Source organism: Octopus bimaculoides, chromosome 18 (genome assembly GCF_046866305.1).
Source record: "Octopus bimaculoides isolate indiv1 chromosome 18, ASM4686630v1, whole genome shotgun sequence".
NCBI classification, from domain to species: Eukaryota; Metazoa; Mollusca; class Cephalopoda; order Octopoda; family Octopodidae; genus Octopus; species Octopus bimaculoides.
Window position 1 is genome coordinate 17,178,026 of NC_142945.1, and position 17,588 is coordinate 17,195,613.

Below are 17,588 nucleotides of genomic sequence, written 5' to 3' on the forward strand. Positions count from 1 at the left end.
TCATGGCTGAAGCACCTTTCGTCATTGGTCTACTCAGTCAGCTGACCTGAGGTTAAAACAACAACAACAACAATTTTAGATTTTGTATCTTTTTGTTTCAGGCTCTTCTATAAATGGTGCATGGACAAAGAACGCCCTGCCAATGGAAGCTTGGTGAAAATGGTCACCAAAGACGGGAAAACAGACTTGGTCCTTTGCTAAATACTACTACAGGAAAACAGGCTTGGTTCTTTGCTAAGTACTGTGATGGGTTTGCTCTCAAATGGTTCACGATATAATGGAATAACCAACATACCAGTAGCTTTACAATTATTTTCTGACAATGGAGTCTGAAAATTCTTTTCAATGATTGTGCAATGTTTGTAATTGTATGCTAGAGGAAGTCTGTTGATGTCACCTGAGTGCCTAGTTCTCATTCCCTTCATCTCCATCATACTGTTAAATGATTTTGTAAGGGATTGCATGTTAAAAATTTGCTCCTAGTCTTATCTATTTTAGTCCTATTTTACCCCTATCTAAGCAAGAGGTATCTTATATGAATTTGCCTGTAAGCTGTGAAGTGAATAGCACTGCTTCATTAGTAGAGAATCAAATGGAATATAAGGATAGAGGCATATAAGGTTGTGACTTCATATTGCTCCATGTAACTGATAGAATTCTGTATTCGTTAATGCATAACTTTATGGCAAGAATTTACAAGCTAAAGGTTCTGTTTGCCTTATAGATGATCGTATATAACAAAAGAAATTTAACCTTTTCTGTTACTATATTCCTAACTAAAATACATCCTCATGTGTTTCATTTCAATTCTAAAATATATTATGTAGCTTACTAAAAGACCCTAATTATATTAATGTCTTAATTTCATTCAGTTTGTTCTCCTTTTCCCTCTGTTAACAGTTTTTCATATGGACTAAGCTCTGCCATTATCATCTAAAATCACTAATTAGAATAAGCAAAAGTAAATAACCATTGAGTTTTGTGTCATGAAGATGAACGATTGAGTCTGCTTGCTTTCTTCTGAAGATTTTGGGAAAGAGATACATTTGAAAGCTTTCTTTCCCTTTCAGTCTCATTCTAGAAACCATTACTTTTAACACTGCTGTCCAACAATGTTCGCATCGTTGGAAATTAAACTGTCTACTTCAAAGTCTACCATTTTATTCACTGCAGAGTTGCTATTACTAAATATGAGGCTTATATAATTTTACAAAAATGGACAAATTGTTATTGAAATATGGGAAAATGATAAAAGTATCTCCAACATTTGGAAGAATTGAAATTCTTGTCCAAAAATGTTGGGCAGTGTACAGCAAGTGTTTATCTAGTGAAATCATGCCATCCATCACTTACGCAGTTAAAATATTTACATCAGAATTTTGATGTAAATTTGAGTAGGTAAATTTGGGCAATCTCAGGTACTTTGGTCTTTTATGATAATGGGTTAAGAAAAGGATTTCACTGTTGAAATATAAATTCTTCAAAGGCAACTATTTTATCTTTCCTGCTGCTAATTATTAATTCTTGTTAATTATTGGAGCTGACATTTTCAGAAACACCCCAGTAACTATATTTTCATGCTATTGTAGTTTAGTTGATCTGTTACATATTTTCTCTCACTACTTTTTTTCATACATATATGACAAAACTACTGAAAAAAAACAATTAGTGAAAATCCATGGTGGTTCACATCTAAGATTATTTCATTAAAAACAAGCTGAAAAAAGAAGAGAAAATTTTAGATTTAGAAACTTGACAGAAACAATATCTTTTAGGGGTTTGATACAGAGATGCAATTTTGGTTTGGTTCATTAGGTCTCAAACCTTCATTAGCTATAGAACTTTATTTCTTGTTAATGAAAGTAAAGAGCTTTTCTTTTCAAATTGGGATAAATTTTGATTTCATAAATGTTGAAGTATTTAGGTTGTCACAGTGTTACATATTTTTCAATGGTTAGTATAATCACTTGCTTTGTTTCAATTCTTGTATGTGTGTATCTATCTAAGAATGTTTGTGTACATACTACATACATAAACAATTTCTGTTCTAATTTGTCAAGAATAATTATGTGTTACATATACTTGATAATTAATGTGCCAAAAGTGTGTTTGCAGGCATTTCTTCTTTGTGCTTCTTCAGCATATTATTATTATTAGTTGATAAATAGTTTACTGTGGAGTAATAAAACATTGTTGCTTTGTGTAATTAGTAATTTAGTTCTTGCAATTCTGGGCATTAAAAAGAAAATGTCCTATATTTGAAATACAAAGCTGGAATACTGATGTTTGAATTAACTCCACTGTCCCAACAAACAATAATTTGAAAGATCATAAAAAAAATTCTCACACTATTGAAGAGACATGATCATTTGCAAGAGAAACATTTATGTTATTCTTTCAGAATTATTTTTATGAGCTCTGGTGTTATATATAAAAATAACATCAAAAATATTATAGACTTCACATTCTATTTTTTTTTTATTTTTTTCATGTAATAAGTTTTTAAAGACAAAATTGAATATATTGTCTTCGAACCTTAATTCCGTGGAAATTCTTTTATATAATAATAATAATAATTTTTTAAAAAATGATAATTACAATTTATAAACTGTATTTCTTTTTATTGTGTACATAGTCAGTTATGTAAATGATTATGAAATTCACTTTGAGCTAGCAGTTTAGGAAAAATAATTCAAATCTTTTTTCAGTTTTTAATCATGAAAAAAAACATTGCATATCTGGCACATACATAAAGTTATTAAATATGCTAGCCATTATCATTATTATTGCTAAGGTGGTGAGCTGGCACAACCGTTAGCATGCTGGGCAAAATACTTAGCATTTCATTCATCTTTATGTTCTGTGTTCAAATTCTGCCTAGGTTGACTTTACCTTTCATCATTTTGAGGTCGATAAAATAAGTACTGGTTGAAATCCGGGGTCTATGTGATCGACTTACCCCATTCCCCAAAATTGCTGGCCTTGTGCCAAAATTTGAAACTGTTATAAGGCAGCGAGCTGGTAGAATTGTTAGCACACCAGAACAAAATGCTTGGCAGTGTTTTGTCTCTCTACATTCTGAGCTCGAATTCTGCTGGGGTCAACTTTGCCTTTTTGTCCTTTCTGGGACCGATAAAATAAGTACCAGTTGAACACTGGGGTTGATGTAATTAACTCCCAATCCCCAAATTTCAGGCCTTGTGCTTATAGTAGAAAGGGTTATTAATTTTTAAAACTCTTTGTAATAAATTTATTTTAAAGAATGGTCTTTCATTTTTCTTTGAGGGCATATCCAAACCACTAACATGTTTTATTGCCCCTCTATTTTCAATATAAATTACCCTCCTAAACAATATTATACATTCCGGATTTTATATTAAATCAAGTAATTTATATTTTACATTGACTTTCAAGAAATCATTTTCTCTAACTGAAATAAAAGTCTCTTATTTATATAAAAACTCTTCATATCTTGGAAATAAATACATATTTTTAAGAAATTGTTAATCCTTCAATGTTGAATTAATTCAAATATTTCCTCTATTTTCATTGTATGAATCCTAAATACTACTTGAAAAGAAATAGACTGGTGCATATATATATATATATATATATATATATATATATATATATATATATATATATATATATATACATATATATAAGTAAAACCTCTAGTTATGTTGAAAAGGGTTTTCCCTATTCTACTGTCTGTGAAGAGTTATAGATTATGCAAAATAAAAATATATAAATTGTTCTAAATTTGAAAGTTCATCACAGTCATTACTTGTATTTTTCATATAGTTGTTATTGAAAGTGTCATGATTACTGTTAACTGTGCAGTGATGTGGAGTTAGCTGTTGCAGTGAAACTGTGTAGCTTCAAAATTTGCTGTGAAAAAACGAGTGTTATTTTTATAGTTATCAAGCAAAATAATGCCTTTAAATATTGCTGTCAGTGAAAAATTTCCTGATTTATTGATATTTAGAAAAATTTTTATTATTATGGACAAAATAAGTTTATAATATTTAATAAGGTAACACTGTAAATCCACATAACCCTGCTAAATTTGGGCATTAATTAAGTTCAATTAACTTAATATAAATGATTTATCATTATCTAAAATAAATTTTTTTTTTTCTTTTTTTTTTTTACCTTCAAATAATTTGGCAGCTGAATTCTTAAATATTGAATATAATTTTCTTTTTCTTCAATATAACTTTATTTTTACTTGTTTCTAATTTCTGAAAATGTATAAGGTTGTTTTCAAATATTTTTAATACAATCCTTAATTTTACAATCTAAATTACTGACAGTTGATATTTAATTTTTCACTCAATATTTTTTGTTTTACTTAATTTTTATTATTTTTCCGGAGGGACGACCATTCTTCATTATTTTGTTCAATCTGCCACTAAGATTTTATTCAAACTGATATTAAATCATGTTTTTCAAACTGCTGTTGTCTTTTTTTTTTTTAAGCATTTTTAAAATTGAAATTACAATTATATCAAATCATAAAATCGATCAATTCACTCAGCTGTTGTTTTGTTGCTAAATGTAATTGTTCACCAATTTGATAAAATTGAAATAAGTGTGATGGTGACTGACTTCTATAGCAAATCTTTGTCAATAAACAGTGCAGCATTGTTTCATCAAAATTAGTGTTTTTCATGTGTTCTTTCTTTCCTCATTATTTTCCTTTTTTTCCTTTTAATGACCTGTGTCAGAAACGGGTAAAAGGTACCCACTACAATACCCTTTGGAATGGTTGGCGTTAGGAAGGGCATCCAGCCATAGAAACCAAGCCAAACAAACTGGAGCCTGTACTGGCTCTCTAGTTTACTAAGTTCCAGTCAAACCATCCAACCCATGGAAAAATGGATGCTAAAAGATGATGATGGATAAGCTTGAATGAGTGCGGAGCACATGGTCTTGGGTTCAATCTCAATGTGTAGACTTTTGGGGAAATGTCTCCCATCACATGAAGGTGGGCTGAAAAGTTCATATGAAGGAGTGATGCTAGAGATCTGAAATCTTACATGCATCAATTTCAACTCTACTTTTATTCATTAAATTTGCCACAAGGGCAGTACATAGAGTAGCTGCGGGCTGGACGAAGACATTAATGAGATGAGATGAATGATGAACACGATGATATTAATGGGAGAAGACAGAAGCCGCCCGCTGAACTCTGCTTCTCTAAAACATTGTTCTTTTATAAATTAAACAAATTTACCAATTGAGGCTATAAACCTCTTACTTCACAATATCATTCCATATTAAGTCCTTGAACTGAGGCACTTGCCTCCTACACTTTTCTTTTTATGGGCCTCATGCCCCTTCGATATGAGGCACTCGTCCTCTTACACTTTACTGCCTGACCAGACTCAGTGCTTCACTCAAGCACCTCGATGGTTCTAGATCGGGTCACTTCAGCATGAAGTGGAATGCATCCTTGGGGTAGAAATCCATCACCCTGTACAAATACTTTTCCCACACAACATCTGCAGCCACCTGCGAAGGCCAGTCAGGGTCCTTGGTACAGGTGAGGATCCCTCCCCTCTGACCTTTCCAAGTAAACGTCTTCACAAATTCTTGGACGGCCCCTCCCTTCTGGAATAGGATTACAAATTCCTCCTCCTTACAGGGCAAGACCACAGTTTCTACTGTTGGCGGCACAATTCCCACTCTATTTCAACTCTATTTAATAACTACATTATTCCTTTCCAAGTAAACTAACATCTGACTGTTCAAAGGAGACTTCAAAAGTAACTAGTAGTGACTTCTCTTGAAAATGGACAAAATTTGGCATTGTGGTGTTATCAAATACCTGCAGAAAAAGGGTTTAACTGGACATTCATGGTTGATACATTAGGAGATGGTGCTGCAGCTTTATCAACAATGCAAATGTAGGCAGCTGAATTTAGGAAGGGAACAGAAAATCTTGAAGATGACCCAATGTCTGGACATATTGCAACTTCTACCACCAAGGAAAACATTGATCATGTTCACATGGTGTAGCATGACAGGCAATTGACTATAAATCAAATAGCTAAAGCTATTAGCAATATCTTTTGATAGTTGATTGAGAAGGTGTAGTTGTATGATTTACTGAGTTTGGACAGTGAAATATAATGAAAGCATGTAGTTAAGTATGCAATAATTTGAGAAAAGAGGAACCCCACCCAGAGATATAGTCATATAGGTGCTGAACTGTATCTTGAGTGTGATGTGCTGGTAGATGGCTGTTAATCTTGAAGTGTAATGAAATTCAAGTCATTGTATTGATACTGTTTTGTGTATGGTGTGGTAGTGATGATAGTTTGCCCATTTCAAGAGAAACTGTGCACAAGTACTGATTTGATTCAGTCCTTACCCCTCCCCCCCTCTCTCTCTCTCTCTCTCTCTCTCTCTCTCTCTCTCTCTCTCTCTCTCTCTTTCTCTCTTTCTCTCTCTCTCTTTCTCTCTCTCTCTCTCTCTCTCTCTCTCTCTATATATATATATAATGCAAAACTCATCTTTTGTTTTAATCATTAGACTGCAGCCATGCTAGGGCACCACCTTGAACATTCCAACACTGGTTATCCAACAGATGAGGGACAGACAAAGACACAAACAGATGTGGGTGTGTGTGTATATATATATATATATATATATATACACACACACAATGGGCTTCTTTCAGTTTCTGTCTACCAAATCTACTCACAAGACTTTGGTTGGCCAGAGGCAATAGTAGAAGACACTGAACCTGGAACCATGTGACTGGGAGGAAAGCTTCTTAAAACACAGCCAAGCTTGTGCCAGACGAAGTTGTTGAGGTGAAAGAGTAGGTGGTAGTATTTATGATGCTTAAATATAGCATGGTTGTGTGGTTGAGAAGTTCGTTTTGCAACCACATGGTTTCAGGTTCAGTCTCACTGCATGGCACTTTGGGCAAGTGTCTTCCACTATAACCTTGAGTCATACAAAGCCTTGAGTGAATTTGGTACATGAAAAGTGTGTGAAAACCCATTATATATTGTTCGTTCATCATTTAACGTCCGCTTTCCATGCTAGCATGGGTTGGACGATTTGACTGAGGACTGGTGCAACTGGATGGCTACACCAGGCTCCAATCTAATTTGGCAGAGTTTCTACAGCTGGATGCCCTTCCTAACGCCAACCACTCAGAGAGTGTAGTGGGTGCTTTTACGTGTCACACGCATGAAAACGGCCACGCTCGACATGGTGTCTTTTATGTGCCACCCGCACAAGAGCCAGTCCAGGGGCACTGGCAACGATCTCGCTCGAAAACCCTACAAGGCCAGTCAGGCGGTACTGGCAACGGTCACGCTCAGGATGGTACATCTTATGTGCCACCCGCACAAGAGCCAGTCCAGGGGCCCTGGCAACGATCTCACTTGGCTTGCCGGGTCTTCTCACGCACAGCACATTTCCAAAGGTCTCGGTCAGTATATATATATATATATATATATAATATAACATCCTCATCTTTTAACATCCATTTTCCATGCTGACATGGGCTGGACTGTTTGACCAGAGCTGGAGAGTTGCACCAGATTCCAATCTGATTTGACTTTGTTTCTATGGCTGAATGCCCTTCCTAATGCCAACCACTTTACAAAGTGTGCTGGGTTCTTTTAACTGCATGAGCGCTTTATTATGTGGCGCTGGCACAAGGCTCTTGAGAGACAATCCTCTTCATCAGGGGGAATAGCATTACCATTTCTGCTGTAGTGGACAGGTCGTGTGTGTTGTATGTGTTTATATCCCTGTAACTTAACAGTTCAGCAAACGAAACCAATAGAATAAGCACAAAATTTGAAAATGAAACGAAACGAAACGTGCTCGCTTCGAGTTGTTCAACTAAAAACCTCAAAACAGTGTCTTAGCATGGCTGCATACCAATAACTGAAACAAGTAAAAGATAATGTGTTGCCGAAAATGGAGATAACTGTGTAATAATTCCTAAACGATTAGAGCATTATAGCATTGAAACTATTACTCTTGCAGTGATACGAATAAATGAGTCTAAGGGAGACAATTCTTTGTCTTCAGGTTTAAAAAATCCTATTCTATTTTTATAGTTAAATATTATTAGGAATTGTATAAAAAAATATTTTATGTATTGCAGAAGTATTACCAATTTATTGTGCATAAATTTTATCAACAAAATATCATATGGGCCCCGGTTGAGAACCAATGAATTAGATATTAGTTTTCACATCTTTCAGTGAGAGACAGATACATATCCTCATAATTTAAAATCCTTTTTGCATGAGTTACATAGAGATTTGCCACTTGCTATGGCCCTTTCTTATCTTCATAAGCTCTATCACTCACCTTTTCTTTCCCATGTCTTTCTCATCTGCAGATTACTTCTAGGATCGTTTGCCAGAGCTTTTACTCAACTGTAATTCTCAGTGCACATCACATGCCCATACCAGCATATATCTATTGCACACTACAACTATTTCTTTCATCTCACCAATACTCCATTGTCCATTTACACAGACATTACACATTCAGTGGAATATATTCAGCTTATTTCTTTCCAGCCTTCAGAAATCCACTCCATTCAATGCTTAGGTTTTGCCACAATGCAATACTGCACTTTGTACATCCTACAAGCATTGTATACCTACTTTTACTCTGACAATAGAATCCCTTTGTTGCCATAAGATGTAATAGTTTCCTGAGCTTCTTTCACTCCATTCTTACTCTGGCTACTATGCTTTTAAAACATCCACCCCAACTATTAATTAGGTAACAGAAGCTGTCAACTGCTTTCGAGGAGTAACTGACTGTGAATTCAGTTAATGGGTGCTCTTAATTGCTAAGTAATTCTGTGTATTTACTACATCCAAAGTGCTTTCTCTGTCAGCCTGCCAGTAGTAACTCATGGTATCTGTAGAGCACCTATAGTTTACATAAGGTATACCATATGCAATTCCTCCCTCCTCCTTTTCTGCATATTGCAGAATACTGTATCCTTTTCTGTTAAATAAATCTTTTGTCTTTGATAAAGCTTTGATAAGACCTACCAAAGGTTTAATTCCACATTTGGAATTTCTCTAAATTTCTGATAGCTTCAGCGATGGGAACTGTAAAATCGAAAAATAGTGCAGCACTCTTTCAGAGACATTTTTTCACACCCAAAATTGTTGAAGCATGGAATAAACTACCTGACTCAATTGTTAGTTTTCAGAACATTGCATCCTTCAAAAATTCCATGCTTTCTAAAATTTTCACCCTTTGCACCCTATGCACCCTTTTCCCTTTAAGTCTTTTTTAACGTTTACTTTTCACTAAATTACTTGGAATTTAAGAAACCAACACCGGTTGTCAAATGGTAATGAGACACACACACACACACACACACACACACACACGCGCACACATAAGCATACGACGGTCTTCTTTCAGTTTCCGTCTACCAAATGTTGAATTTTTTTCGGAAGGCCACGGACAGCCTTTAGAAGCGTTACGTGTTCACCATTGTTCTAGAGAGAGAGAAAATACCGTATTTGATGGCATAAAAGGCGCACGGGCATTTTTTTTTTAGATACACCCCAGTTTCAGCAGCGTATATTGGGGATAAAAAGATTTTAGCGCATTAAAGCTTATGGGTTGGGGGCAACTTTGCATATAGGACTCGAGAGAACTTTTTTTTTTAAGATGTTTTTTTATATGCCATCTAATTACCGTATCTTTACAAAATTTGAAGTGAAAATGGTGAACATATACTAAGGAAGACTATTATCAAGTCTTAATGTTATAGTTACCTCCCTTATTGATTGCTGTTGCTTCTTGAAATAGTGAGAAAAATTGATACTTACATATATTTGTTTGACATACCAATAACTCATCACCTAGCTAGAAAGAATATGTAAGTATTGATTTTTGTGTTTGAAATCTGATCCAAGTTTACTAGATTCCGGATATTTTTCAATTAAATTTTCTGTAAATACATTTCAGGTGGTGTAGATTCCGATTATGTCGGAAATTTATTACTTATTTAACACGTATGTGCATGATATATATATATATATATATATATATAGATATATATATATATATATATATATATATATATATATATATATATATAGTTCAAAAGAAAGACAAAGAAAACAAAGCAAAAAAAGGGAGAAATAAATAAATAAAGAAAAAACATCAATGCCACACCAAGTGCTTCAATTGGTCGCACAAGGTTCAACCACAAGGTTCAACGGAACCTACTGAAGCAAGTCAGCATGCTCCCAGGGTAAAGATTTCAAGTTACCCCCTCCCCCCCATTTCAAGCTACCTCCCGATAATCTGAAATCGATTTTAAATTACCCCCACCCTGTTCACTTTACTCCCTCAACGATTTTGCTAAAATAATAAATTCTATGACTTACAACTCCTGACATTTTTATGAATTCTCTTCCGTGGTCATTTATTTGAGTTTTTGTACAGCCATGCTGACAAATAACATCCTCAAAGAGAAACTTTTCCACACTTTCCGCTCTGTGATCTTTCAAAGGTTGAGCCTCAGGTCATTTGGAAAAGTAATCTATTGCAACAATAACCATCATCTGTTTTCGGCAAATTGGTGATATCGACACCAATTTGGGCCATCACTTCATTTGGCACAGTAACAGGATGAAGCTCTCCAACATTAATTTTATGAACAGGGTTCACTTTTTGACACCGATCACAAGACAAAACAAAGTAACTAAGTGAAAACTCCAACTAAATGCAAGCTCTGCCTTCCTCTTTGATTTACATTACTTTCTCTTTCATTTACAAATGTATATGACACATACACATAAAGAACATCAACACATACATTTAATGAGTTCACCCATTGTCTCCCTATTTGCTCTCATGGTAATGAACACTTGGGGAAGGATTTTAGGTGGGGGTAATCTGAAATCGTTAGGAATAACTTGAAATCGATTTCAAATTACCTCCGGGGGTAATCTGAAAGCGATTTCAAGTTACTGGGGGGTGGAGAGTGGGGTAACATTTCACTGTTAGTGGCCCAGTCCCTCCAAAAGTCTCAAACACCTCAAGTTGGAAGAGATAGTTAGAATTTTTGCAAGGATAGGGTGAGGAGTTTCAGAAAATTCACATATGTTGGTTTTGTCCCCACAAAACTTTCGGAAAAAAAGGTATTTTTAAATGCCTCTCAGAGTGTGTAAATTATGATTATATCGTTATTCAATATGAACAGGAAAATTGATGAGTGCACACACACATACATTCTGACACATGGCACAATTTTGTTCGAAATTTCCAGTTTTATCCTGTAGATATGTATCAAGTATGTCATTATATACGTGCGTGAATCCATTCGTACATGCAGACTGGGAGGAGGTACGTTAGGAAAATTGTATTAAATCCTAGATCTTTTATCTTTTAGCTTTTACCTGTTTCAGTCATTAGGCTGCAACTGCGCTGGAGAACCACCTTGAAGAATTTGTAGTTAAACGAATCAACCCCAGTACTTTTTAAAATTATTTTAAGCCTGGTACTCATTCTGTTGATCATCTTTTGTTGAACCATTGAGTTATAGGGATGTAAACACACCAACACCAGTTGTCAAGTGGTGGTGGTGGTGGACAAACACACACACACACACACACACACACACACACACACACACATGACAGGCTTCTTTTCAGTTTCTATCTATCAAATACCCTCACAAGGTTCTGCTCAGCTTGAGGCGATAGCAGAAGACACTTGCCCATGATGCCATGCAGTGGGACTGAACCCAGAACCATGTGTGTGGGAAGTAAGCTTTTTACCACACACCATATATATAGACATTTAGGAAGAATTTCTTTTATGAAAAGACATAAGGTGCTAAAATTCAGAGAATTAAAATCTATTAAAATCACATATTTGTATTTTGGCTTTAATGTCAGTCTTGAATCATTGAGCATTTTGGTAAAAAGCCCTTTTTATTTTAGTTAGATAGAGACATAGGTGCTGACATGGCTGTGTGGTTAAGAAGCTTGTTTTTCTACCATGTTGCTTCAGGTTCAGTCCCACTGCATGGCACATTCGGTAAGTCTTCTACTCTAGCCCTAAGCTAACCAATGCCTTGTGAGTAAATTTGGTAGATGGAAACTGTGTGGAAGCCCATCATATAAATATATGTATTTGTGTAAATCTGTGTATCTGTTTGTGTTTGTTTCCGTCCCCACAACTTGACAGCTGGAGTTGGTTTGTTTACATCCCTGTAACTTAGCAGGTCAGCAAAAGAGACTGACTGTATAAGTACTAAACTTACAAATCAAGTACTGAGGTCAATTTGTTTGACTAAACCCTTTGAGGCAGTGCCCCAGTATGGTCACAGTCCAATAACTGAAACAATTAAGAAAAGAAAAAACAGAAAAATATAAGGCACAGGAGTGGCTGTGTGGTAAGTAGCTTGCTTAGCAAAACCACATGATTCTGGGTTCAGTCCCACTGCATGGCACCTTGGGCAAGTGCCTTCTACTATAGCCTCAGGCTGACCAAAGCCTTGTGAGTGGATTTGGTAGGTGGAAACTGGAAGAAGCCTGTTGTGTATATTATATATATATATATATATATATATATATGTATGTATGTGTGTGTATATGTTTCCATATTTGTGTTTGTCCTCCCAACATTGCTTGACAACCAATGCTGGTGTGTTTACATCCCCATAACTTAATGGTTCAGCAAAAGAGACTGATAGAATAAGTACTAGGCTTCCAAAGAATAAGTCCTGGCGTTGATTTGTTCGACCTAAAGGCAGTGCTCCAGCATGGCCGCAGTCAAATGACTGAAACAAATAAAAGAATAAAATAATAAAAGAAAGACATTTTTTTTGTCAAAATATGCTTCTCTGAGATATCACACAAATGTAGATACACCTACAGAATGTCAGTTGTCATAACCACAGGCCTTGGCTATCTGATAAATATATTATCAAGTGAGATAAATGAGAAATGAAAAAGAGATGAATATCTGAGCTGCTAAATTTCTTTCTGCATAGTTTTCAAAAATTCAGGCAATTATTAATTTTTCTTTGTTTTACAAATAAATCCAAATACTGAGAATGATGATACATGTGCGCATGCATACATGTGCGCATGCATACATATTTGCATACTTACATTTATGCATGCATAGATACATGTATAGAAACATACATGTACACATGTATACGTACATGAATGCAAATCATATATGCATGACGTATAGATGCATACATACATAGATGCATATATGCATGCATACATGCATGTGCACATGCCTGAATGCATGCACACACATGCACACACATACACACATGTACACACATGTACACACATACTCACACACACACATACACACACATGTACAAGGTTATCAGGACGTAGTCGTAAGAGCGTCAACTAAAATGTCTAGCAATTTTATCCATTGTCAGGTACTGAGCTGGCAGAAATATTAATACACCGGGCGAAATGCTTAGCGGTATTTCGTCTGCCGTTATCTTCTGAGTTCAAATTCTGCCGAGGTCGACTTTGCCTTTCATCCTTTTGGGGTCGATAAATTAAGTACCAGTTATGCACTGGGGTCAATGTAATCGACTTAATCCATTTCTCTGTCCTTGTTTGTCTCCTCTATGTTTAGCCCCTTGTGGGCAATAAAGAAATAAGAAACATTAGCATGCCAGGCGAAATGCTTAGAGGTATTTCATCTGTCTTTATGTTCTGAGTTCAAATTCCACCGAGGTCAACTGCTGAGGAGGATGAAAAGTTAGAGGGTGACAAAGAGACAGAGAGATAGAAACAAGTGTCTTGCTTTAGTGGAAGTGGCATTGGAGGAGATGATCCAGTATCAGATGGTGAAAGGTTAGTGTGTGACAGAGAAATAAAGAGGCAGAAATAGGTGCCTTGCTATAGAGGAAGTACATGGTTACCCAGTGAGAGAGAGAGGGAAAGAGAAAGAGAAGGAGCAACCAAGAATGAGGGCAGAAATAGTTGAGCTGCTGTAGAGGAGATATGTGGATACCCAGCCAGAGGGAAGAGCGAGGGAAGAGAGAGTAGGAAATAGCAAAAGTGTATGTATGGTACCCATGTTGATGGCATGTAAAAAAGACCCTTCGAATGTGGGGCCTCATGGAGGCAATGACAAGTGATCGAAACCTTTGGCAATATGCCATGGTTGAGAAGATTTGTCAAGCCAAGTGAAAGTGTAGTTGTGGCTGATGCCGGTTTTTATGCGTTGGTGGCACATAAAAAGCACCCATTACATTCTTGGAGTGGTTGGCATTAGGAAGGGCATCCAGCCATAGAAACCACACCAAATCAGATTGGAATCTGGTGCAGCTCTCTAGCTTACCACTTTCAGTCAAACCATGCCAACATAGAAAGCAGACACTAAATGATGATGATTATGATGATGTGTGGGTATACAATGGGCAGTTGTTATCCTTCTTTACATATATTGTGTTTAATGTAGCTAAAGCAAGTCAGTCTATATTGGTCACATGTCTCTTGAAGCTGTATTCACTGTAGAGTTTACATTATAACTCCAATTTAACAGAGCAGCATCAATTTTCTCCCTGGAACTTCATTGCGGATGTAAGGCATGAGCTAAAGCTTTTATAGTACATAATTACAATTAGGAAGATTGAGTCATTTAAAAATTAAATACTATCACTATGAATGCAGTTCAGAGCTGGTGAGTAAATTGTTATCCTGTTTGCTCAACTAAATGTAACTCTATAAATTAATCACCTGCTAATTAGACAAAGTAATCAGTTCTGTGGAGCCAGACACAAACATTCTAGATCATGCAGAAGAACAGTTCATTCTTCACCAGCAAGGGGACTTGCTACATAGCAATTCAACTAAGGAAAAATAGCAGCCAAATGTTTCTTGAATCACACTCTACCATCTTAAAAATGAAATAACACGTTATATGATGACGGCAGCTTCTTTGTGTCTGAAGATTATGAGGGAAAGCAGAATGCCCTCGAGTGGCCATGTAATTCAGTCTTTGATGTTGCAAGGCACCTCTTCCTGGCTGTGAGCATCTGTTCATGCTATTCAATCCCATGCTTTAGACTTGGAGGTCTGAACGCATTGGCTCAGTAGACTAAGATGGCTGCCGGTGACCAGCAAGTTGTGGGTTTTACATTGGATCAGCCTTCTCCTTGGTGAATTGCCTTACAGGGCCGAAGGGTACTAGCTATGGCGGTACATATTCTAAAATTGGAATGATACAAAGAAGATTAGCATGGTCCCTGTGCAAGGATGACACGCAAATTCGTGAAGTGTTCCATATCTAAAGGTGGCCAGCTGGCAGAAACGTTAGCACACCGGGCGAAATGCTTAGCGGTATTTCGTCTGCCGCTATGTTCTGAGTTCAAATTCCACCGAGGTCAACTTTGCCTTTTATCCATTCAGGGTTGATAAATTAAGTACCAGTTTTGCTCTGGGGTCGATATAATTGACTTAATCCCTTTGTCTGTCCTTGTTTGTCCCCTCTGTGTGTAGCCCTTTGTGGGCTGTAAAGAAATAAGGGCTGAAGGGCTTCTTCTACTCTGGAGTTGCCAGAAGGGTGTCAAAGGGGGCATCAGACAACCTGAGGGACTCCATTTTTTGTTGCGTTTGCCTCCCTTAGCCTTTCTCTTTCCCGAGGTTCTCACAAAGCAGTGAGGGATTATGCTTGAAGTTTCCTCCAAGCATATCATACTAATTAACCTATAGCTGGGACCCTAACAGGTGCTGTTACTCCAGGTCAGAGTAGACCTGGGAACAATAGTGACTGAGAGATGGTTCCACACTCCTCAACACCCTGGAACTTTTGGACCTGGACACTACAAGTGGATGCAGTTAAAAGTCACATGATTGCTGGTATGTATAGGTGACTGCTGGTTTTCCATAAACAACCTTGCCTGGACTTGTGCCTGGGAGGGGAACTTTCTAGGTGCAATCCCATGGTCAGTCATGACCGAAGGGAGTCTTTACCCATTACCCTTTTTTATATTTGACGGAGTAATCTGAATACTAATGGGTTAACCAGGAGGCAAGGCAGTGGCCTTGATGCTTTACCTCTGTAACTGGTAAGAGAAATGAAAGAAGGTATCCTCAAACCAGAGATTTTGGCCCAAATGTTTGCACCCAAGATGGCATTAAACTTGGCAACGAATTAAATCTAATACTTATAAAGCATTGTAGAAATCATTTGTCCAAGGTGTCACACAGCAGGACTGAACCTGAAATCACATGGTTGCAAAACAAACTTACCTTATCACAAAACCATGTCAGCACCTATATTTATCAATCAAAAATTATTCATTGACTATCTATTTGACCGTGCATTCTTAGTTTTATATATGAGCCAAATACATCCTATTTGATAACTATATATTTAATTTTCAACAAAAAGACCAAAACCAAAAAGAAAAACAACAAAAAACAAACAAAAAAAAACAAGTGTGTTTAATGTGAACCATCTTGTTTTTAGTGAAACAAAAGAGTGATTCTAATCTTAAAAGCTTGGAAAGTATTTGTGTAGCATATTTCTAAATAGTAGCCTTTTTTGAATTTTTTTCCATTGTTATAGATTAACATAACTAGCAAGTGTAATGTATCTATATAATGTTTTGACAGGAAGTAGGTAGTTCCAGTACCGTTTAGTTTGGAAGTAGACCAACTTTTTGAAGTGGATTTATTCTGTTTAAAGTGTGAACTACAAAGAAAGATGACAGCTTCATTTGTAGGTGTCACACACCAATAAAAATTGATCAATCAAAAATAAATAAAGAAAATGAATAACTAAGCAAATAAAGTAAAGGACTAGCTAAAAATGCATGGAAGTGCACTTCTGAGTTACTAATAATAATAATAATAATAATAATAATAATAATAATAATAATAACAACAATAAAAGACTTTAATTCTTGGCAAGCTCTAATAGTTGTAATAAAGGCTAAATACGTATTTTACCTCACACATGGGAGCAATAAAGAATCAATTTCTTACATAGTTATTCGACTTGCTAGAAACAACAGCCAAATCTCTCTCAACATCTTAAAAATAATATGATCATAGAAACACTATGTAGGTACAGGCATAGCAGGGTGGTTAAGAAGTACACTTCACAAGCATATGGTTCTAAAGTCAATCCTGCATAACACCTCATAATGAGTTATTTTCTGTAGTTTAATTATTTTTCATATTCATATTATAGCAAATAGCTTCTGTTACCCTGCCTGACTAGCACTGTTGAAGGGCTTGTAGTGAGCATTGTAACTAGAGCATTGTACAAAAAAGATGGAAGTAATTTTGAAAGTCGTCATGTCTGATGACAGCAACCAGTTTCACTCATCAACAAGGAGCCTTTACATTTGGGTTGGCAACAAGTGGGCTATTGAAGTATTCTCTGTGGGCCTTGTACTGTTTCTAAAAATTTTTCAAGTTTAACCCGTTAGCATTTAAACCAGCCATATCCAGCCGAAATATTGTATTTGTTTTATCTCCAAAGTGGCCAGATACAGTCTCGTACATGTACCTTACAATGTCTTACTAAAAATAAACAATCCCAAAGTTGAAATATCAAAGCTA

The 17,588-nt window shown here is 36.0% G+C and overlaps 1 protein-coding gene and 1 non-coding gene across 3 annotated transcripts in view; both read left to right on the forward strand.

Annotated features, from left to right (window-relative positions):
- Nucleotides 1–4,661, forward strand: part of LOC106878740 (dihydropteridine reductase) — a 37,046-nt gene extending 32,385 nt beyond the window's left edge. Inside the window, exon 7 of one of the 2 annotated variants that reach the window (XR_016244952.1) lies at nt 102–2,313. Coding sequence is in view for 1 of the 2 variants with exons in the window: in XM_014928053.3 (XP_014783539.1) it covers nt 102–201 (100 nt within the window). In the remaining variant the exon portion in view is untranslated. Of the gene's footprint in view, nt 1–101 lie in introns of both variants that reach the window. The other variant, XM_014928053.3, reaches the window with a different exon arrangement.
- Nucleotides 4,662–15,200: 10,539 nt separating this feature from the next.
- LOC128249992 (U6 spliceosomal RNA) lies at nt 15,201–15,307 on the forward strand. Its single transcript, XR_008266133.1, has one exon. It is a non-coding gene; the product is annotated as a U6 spliceosomal RNA (small nuclear RNA).
- Nucleotides 15,308–17,588: the final 2,281 nt, after the last annotated feature.